Consider the following 7,818-nt stretch of genomic DNA (forward strand, 5'->3'; position numbering starts at 1 on the left):
CATGAAAAAAAGATTAGAAACCAAACTCCAACTCAACAAGGTGTGAAGCAAGAAAGATTTAATTTCCGGAATAGACCGTTGCTTCCCCTCAAAACATCTAAAGGTTAGAAAGATATATATATATATATATATATATATATAATTCCTTTTTCTTTGATTGAAGTCGAATGCAACAGCTTTAATTAATGGACCTGCCGGGTCATGACTTACAGAAAGATATATATATATATATATATATATATATAATTTCCTTTTTCTTTGATTGAAGTCGAATGCAACAGCTTTAATTAATGGACCTGCCGGGTCATGACTTACGAGGGTTTATCTGGAGAAACTATATATGATTAGCATCTGAACGGAATGGCAACTAGAATAAGATTTCTAAGTAGAAAGAGGAAAAAAAATGGCTGCTAAGACCTGCCTCAGTTCACGCGCTTACATAAATCATGTTCAAGAGCAAAGCAAGTCTCAAGGACAGTAACTTATAAGCATATATAACTGCTAAATGAGGCTCTTAAACTATCACATAGGAATATAGGATTCGTTTATCCATATAAAACTGCTCCACGTTAATTATGCTTTAGAGCACATGTTGGTAGTTGCACCGGGCGTTCTGACACTAGCAACTGGGTCATTTTTTAAACATACGTTTCAGATCCAATGTGTTCTTGTAGTCAAGATATAGAAGTGAGAAATAAGCAGAGACTGTTAATATTATATGTATAGCTCAGCTGGAATCAAGCCTAGACTCAAACCATATTACTGTATAGGATAACAAATACATGCAAGGAGAGCCCATTTATACCACAAATATGAACAGGCAGCAAATAATATCCAGTGAGAAACACATCTTCCACACTCAACCCTATAGTCAATTTATGACTACATAGACTTCAAAACCCAGGTGCATACCAGCAACGGACAGCAGTTAGTAATGGCATGAAGGGGCAAGTCCAATCCTACACATCCGATCTCATATACGAGAAATTATAAAAAGAAAAAAAAGATAAATATAGAATTTGATGAAATCAGAAAACAAATGAAACCAAACTGTGCACAGGCAGGAAATTCCAACACAAGGAAAAAACCGAATTGATCTGTTCAAGTTTCTGGAGCTGGAGCAATTGGCTTCAGAAGTGGCTGGAGAGCCTTGACAACAATGCTCATATTTGGCCGGAACTCAGCTTCATACTGCACACACAATGCTGCCACAGCTGCCAACTGCATTCCCAAACAAAAAGCATGATCACATTTGCAAGCTACTAAGTATTAATGAAAATTAGATTTGAGCTTAGATTTGTGTGTGTGTGTGTGTGTGTGTGTGTGTGTGTGAGTGAAGAGAGAGAGAGACCTTAGCAACTCCTTTAGGAGGATATTCTCCCTTCAGTTTTGGATCCACGCATTGTTTAACTTTGTCTTCACTCAACCTTGGAGTAGCCTATAAAAAAGAGTTGCATGATAAAACCATACCAAATTTGAAAGTGCAGGTAATCAAAAGACATACCAGAGAAACAGAATAAAAATAATCACACTGAAAGAAACAAGGCAGACAAACTCACCCAAGTCACAAGACTCTGTTGTCCACGAGGCATAGTATGATCAACAGGTTTCCTCCCAGTCAGAAGCTCAAGAAGAACAACCCCAAAGCTGTATACATCACTCTTCTGAGTCAACTGTCCAGTCATTGCATACCTGCAAAATCATTTCAAGAGGACAAATTATACAAAATCCTTCATAGCCAATATTATCTCTCTAATAAACAACGAAAAGCAGCCATGAATTTATGTCATAACCCATTCTACCTCCATGGAATGCTTTTAAAGAAGTAATCTGCATGGTGATCATACTAATATACCAAGAATGCCTACAAATATCATTGTGGTGTGGAAAAGCAGCTGCTCCATACACTTTAGAACAGTTGGAGGGCTAAAACTTTGCCCAAACTAACAATTAGATCCGTGATGAGAGAGATATTTATTAGAAAAATATAGCCTTCCAGCTTGTGCCAGTATCTAACACAATGTCAGTGCGCTGAATATGACTATTACGAGAGTATAAAGTTTATAGGATAAATGCCCCGTCTGGACTACTGAAAGCCATTCAAAACATTCTTAACTTATGCTACATAACACCATCAAGTGATTGGGCTCTTTTAATATGACAACCAAATTGATTTTGAATAAGTGTCATCATAATGTAAACTACCAATTGAAGATCCAAAGAATTCTCTCAAGATAATTTCAAAAAAAGCTTTAGCATTACCTATATTTGATACATATTTTTTTGTTTATTGGAATAAAAACAAAGTAGATTATTATAAATATTATTATTTATTTTGTTCTTTTGGATTGTGCTCCTCAGCAAAAAGGAAGTGGGGGAGAGTTTGACAAGTGACCCCATAAGCGTGGTACTAAGGTGCTCTCAACCAACAAAATTTGATCCCTTGTAATTGCCTTCTATTAGAATATTCTGCTGGGCTAATAGGCTGTCCTATTCCTTAGATGTTTCAAAGGCACTTGCCATTGCACCGATGCTTGACTTGCTTTTCAAGGTAACAGCTGTACTGGCATTAATTCAGGACAAGCATTACTGCATTACCTAAATGGTTCATGTTTCAGATAATATTTCCCAAACTAACAGTTCTTTCCCTTTTTTTTATTTATTTATTTTTTTTTAATTGGTAAGTTACACTAACACTTGGTGGTCATAAACCCAAGATCTTACCATTCACCTTTTTCTAACAAGAAGAGAAGGTGCCATTTAAAATAAGAGCTCATTGGCATTAGTTAGAGCATTTAAAATGAAAAAATTACAACAAAAAAGAGGAAAGAAAATAATTAACAGCTGTAACAGTATGGTTTAAGTCTGATAACACAATGAAAACCGATACTTCGCGATTATGTTGGTATAGCATCAATCGGTAAAATGTACACAAAAATCATTTAACCAAAGCATTAAACTATCTAAACAATAACTTCATGGAAAATAATAATGAAAGTATAAGCACAAGAGAATGGAGTTTCAGAAACATTACTCTGGAGCATGATAACCAAAGGTTCCCAAAACTCGAGTAGAATGGAGGCGAGCAGCATTGTCTGGAGCCTGATTTGAAAGGTTAAAATCTGCAACCTTGGCTTTGAAGTCTTCAAAGAGAAGCACATTGCTAGATCTGATATCTCTGTGTATTATGGAGGGTTGAACCTTCTCGTGTAAATATTCCAATCCCCTTGCTGCATCAACTGCAATTCTAACCCGCTGCATCCAGTCAAGTGTCGGACCAGGTTGTGCCCCTTGAACTCCCTTCCTACCTAATTTTGTACACAGTCATAATTAATTTTATTAAAAAAGGGGGGGGAGGGGGGGGGAGTACTCTTAAATGATAGAGTCTTCAAATGAATTCAAAATTAAAGTGTAAAGAGATCCATAAAATCTACTAAGGAAGTAGATGATACCCTCACCCCCTCCCTACCTGTAATTTTTAATACTAATCATGTCAAAATCCTATTTTCTACAATACTAATTCAGGTGAGTGAAAGCCAATTGTAGATTTGAAATAGGACAAGCTGGCATTTGCCTACCATGCAATATGTCATGTAAAGATCCCATGGTTGCAAACTCATATGCAAGCACACGAAGATTTCCCTCCACACAGTAACCAAGGAGCTCAACAAGATTTTCATGCTTCAATCTTGAAACCATGGAAACCTATCAAGAATATCAATGCAGCCAGATATGTCAACAAACTAAAAGGAAAATAAAAAATTAAACTAAATTGCTTTACTAATAAAGATAAGATACTGATTCTATATTTATGTTAGAGACACCTGTGTCAAAAAATCAGAATCCGTGTCGGGCTCAGATGAAACATCAAGCTTTTTCACTGCCACAGCTTTTCCGTTACTCAAGTTTGCAAAATATACTCTTCCATATGAGCCTTCACCAATCAAGGCCTTTGATCCAAAATTATCAGTCTTTTCTTTCAGTTCATCCAGAGACAATGCAGGCACTTCAATTGGTGGTGCTGGCTTTTGCACTTCAGGTTTGACAGGAGCTGCCACCCTAGAGGCTTTTAGGTGCCCTAAATCAAAGAAGATGAGATACAAGTGGTAAAGAACATAAGATTACATATTATTTACTGATCTGTCAAAAGTGAGTACGCATGGCAGAGACTAGAAATTATTACAGATGAATTTATATCTCATTCCACATAAAATTCATAATATTGCAAATCAATCTCTACAAGTTACTTCACTATTGAAACTACTAATGATGCAGTCAAGCAATTTATCAAAGAGGGTGTTCACCTCCCATAACAATCACATTGATATAGGAGGTGAACAACCTCTATGCTAATTTTTTTAAATAAATAATTATTAGTTTCAAATTCAATGTACAAACAGGAAGATATTTTAATTCTTACACTACATTCAGATTTCTCATGTAACTGACGTAAGTATTCCAAAGAGATCTTAATCTAGAAGGGAAAGGGAAATTAACAAACTTAGAAGGAAATTATCAAACCATTCATGAATAAATCCCCACTAACCAAAAAAAAAAGACAATGTTTAGCTGTAGAGCAATGATTTGACAAAGGTGGCACAGTCAGTATGGTGTTCAAATAATGCAACTAGCAATTATGATGGTGACAGAAGCTGTGTGGTGGCTGTGGCTGTGGCTGTAGCCTAGAGAGCATAAATGCATTATTAGTTTTATATATTAAAGCTTCTAGGTAGCCCCACCAAATTTACAATTCCCAAAATTCAGATCAATATTTCAGGCCTCCAGTTTCTACTTACTGTTGGAAAGAGAAACATATCTACACATGTTACAGTTAATAGGATATACTAAGACATTTCAGATGGAACCAATAATTAATTTACTTCTTAACTTCTATTACTATAACCAAATCAGTATGCATATATTGTTTTACTTTTTCCATTGGTCAAATTTACACAAGCATAGAGTGAGAGTCAAAAACAATATACCATCTGCATAATTTTTGGGGCTCTTCAAACGCTCATTTTCGGTTGATTGGTAAGTCTCCTCTGCTTGACAACTACAACAGAGCCACCTACGCATTCTGTCTCTCTTCCTCAGATCTAGACTGTCTTGAGCACTAGTGGTATCCAGGCGAACAAAGTAACCAGGAGGAGGCGCATGTGCCTGCATGGTGCCACAAATATTCACTGAACATTTAACATCTTAATTTAACAATCAAATCGTAAAATAAATATGCAAATGATATTGAACAATGTGCCAATGGGATCCTAGAATGGTGATAAAGGATAAAGGCCAGTAATTTAAGATGTTGTATACAGTGTCGGCTTACAACTGCTGAATTATTTAATCCAAAAGACTGGGTTATTAGCTTGGATAGCAGAAAACCTAAAAAATATAAATTCAAAAGAGGCTAAATTCCACGCAAACAACCTATCTTACAGCCTTTGTGTTAGAATCTCATTCCCTCTCTCTTGTGTGTGTGTGTTTGTTTGTTTTTCAAATAAAAAATAAAAAATCAATGAATCCACCTTGGTTGTGTAAACATTCATTTATTATTAAAAATAATAATTTGACAAAATACGGGAAATAGCCAATATGCAATCTTCCACAATTACATAACAAAAATAACAAAACAATAAATAAAAAATTAATGGTCTCATACAGTCTTCAAGTTGTTTTTGTTAAAAGCAGATATTATCACACAGAGACAACTAACACATCCAAGGCAGAAGAAATAATTATTTGAATATCATAAAAACAAAAATAATAATAATTCAAAAAAAAAAAGTTATATAACATGAGAAAGCAAAGTAATAATGTGCTTAATCTGGAAAACCCAGAAATGATTAGGAATTAATTATTAATCATATTAATTTTATTTTATGTAAATCCGGTCAATTATTGCACTAGCTAGGATTTAATCATAGGATTTGTTCCCATAATAAAGAAAAAAAGAAAAAAGAAAAAGGAAAGCACAACAAAAACAAAAGTGAAAATTTTCCAAAAACATAACCCAAGATAAGGAAACAATTCCCACATGAATGCAAATTACACAAATCATTCACAACCCAGAAATTTGAACACCCAATCAAAATCCCAAAAAGCAACATAGAATCTCAAAATTCCTAATCTCCTAGAAAGAAACAAAGAGAGACCCATTAATCCTTACCACTAAACCACGTCGAAGTTGAAAATCTCCACGCTCCATAAAACAGAACCCACAATCAAATTTCAAAAATTTAACAATGCCACCCCAAAATTATAAGCAAAATAAGCAAAACCCAGATCCCAAATTTGATGAATTACTCAACAAATTTGGGAAAAAAAAAAGAGAGAAATATTAAACAAAATTAGCAAAATATATAGGGAATAAATTGAATACTGGGAATGAAAGGATAAAATAGAGAAATTAATGGCGAAGAGAATTGACGGATTGGAAAAAAAACAGGACCCAAATTAGGCTTTAGATCAGAACCCGAAATTACAGGACTCAATCAAAAAAAACAACAACAACAATAAATATATACCTTTTTTTTGTTTCTCTCTCTGTCTCTGTCTCTGTGTGTGTGTGTCTTTGTCTCTCCAGCTATAGATTGCGTTTTTAGAAAACAACAACAACAGCAACAACAACAACAACAACAGCAGCAGCAGCAGCAGAGAGAGAAGTTGTTTTTATGTTTTGGTTACGAGTGTTGGGACTTTTGAGAGAGAAAGAAAGAAAACCAAAAAACTTATGTAAAGAGGAAAAAGACAGAGAGGCAACGCGGGGTGGCTCTCTGTTTTTCCTTTTTACAATCCTTTTTATTGACAATTGGGGTTAAATTAATTATACCACGCACAATACACACGTTTTCTTTTTACGGCTTAAAATAGATAATTTTAATTTTTCCACTCCGGTAAATCTTTTTTCGACTCGTTACGTGGCAATTCACGGAGATGCAAATTACAACAATTAAGTTTGGTTAATTTTCATTCTCATTCTTTAAGTTTTGTTTATAGTATTTTTAGTTATTCTCTCCTGTTTATTATAAATTGATAAATTTTTAAGGCTAAAAAATTTATTAAAATTTCCTCTTAAAAAAAAAAAAAGCAGTCGCTCTTAATGATAACGTTTTTAACAGAATGGAGGACGAACTAACACCAACACGAAATGAAAATTTACTAAGCCAAAATAACAAATATAAAACTTAAATGACTAAAATAACAAATGACCGAGTTTAATTGATGTAATTTGCATTTTCACACGTATTAGTTAAATATAAATCATCTGACTTATCAAGTAAATCGTGACTAAAAATAGACGTGGATCTGACTTATCAAGTAAATTGTGACTAAAAATAGATGTGGATGATTTAGTAAGTTGACATTTTTTAAAAATTAGTAATTTATTCTATTTTTGTTTTAGATTTGTTGGGAGGAAATAAAAAGAAGAGGAGAAGGTAAAAAGAAATTGGTGTTATCTGTTTGGGTATGTGCTGATTTTAGAATAAAGGGATGCTTTGTCGGCACTTTTTCTCATTTCAGAGTGCCTTGCACTGCTGGCCTCCTTCCTTCTTTTTGCTCTTCTAATTATTATTCTCTTTTGTCCGTCAACGTGTACCTTGCCATTCCATGATTTGGCAGTACATTGTGGGTCAAAATACCCTCTTCTTTTGTAAAAAAAAAAAAATGAATCATTAAAAGAAAGTTTATGAATGATTATAGTTTTTAAAATTTAAAATGATTCCAATTAATCGCTTTTACTCTTCAATAAATTTGATTTTAGTTCCTAATAAATTATAGTGGTCGTTTTTGTTCCTATAAAATGATGTATTAATT

The 7,818-nt window shown here is 34.0% G+C and overlaps 1 protein-coding gene across 2 annotated transcripts; it reads right to left on the bottom strand.

Moving 5' to 3' along the window:
• Window positions 1-779: 779 nt before the first annotated feature.
• On the bottom strand, window positions 780-6,789 carry LOC112010464 (PTI1-like tyrosine-protein kinase 1). 2 transcript variants are annotated; one of them, XM_024042806.2, is made up of 8 exons: window positions 6,528-6,789; window positions 4,986-5,163; window positions 3,825-4,078; window positions 3,579-3,705; window positions 3,035-3,308; window positions 1,560-1,692; window positions 1,352-1,438; window positions 780-1,221 (listed from the first exon to the last, which is right to left on the bottom strand). In XM_024042806.2, exons 2-8 carry the CDS (start codon window positions 5,077-5,079, stop codon window positions 1,102-1,104), a joined length of 1,089 nt encoding a protein of 362 aa, XP_023898574.1. In that variant the 5' UTR covers window positions 5,080-5,163; window positions 6,528-6,789; the 3' UTR covers window positions 780-1,101. The 2 variants fall into 2 exon arrangements, with proteins under 2 accessions (XP_023898574.1, XP_023898572.1); XM_024042804.2 differs by lacking the exon at window positions 6,528-6,789 and adding an exon at window positions 6,170-6,204.
• Window positions 6,790-7,818: the final 1,029 nt, after the last annotated feature.

Source organism: Quercus suber, unplaced genomic scaffold (assembly GCF_002906115.3).
Source record: "Quercus suber isolate HL8 unplaced genomic scaffold, Cork oak 2.0 scaffold_199, whole genome shotgun sequence".
Classification (NCBI taxonomy): domain Eukaryota; kingdom Viridiplantae; phylum Streptophyta; class Magnoliopsida; order Fagales; family Fagaceae; genus Quercus; species Quercus suber.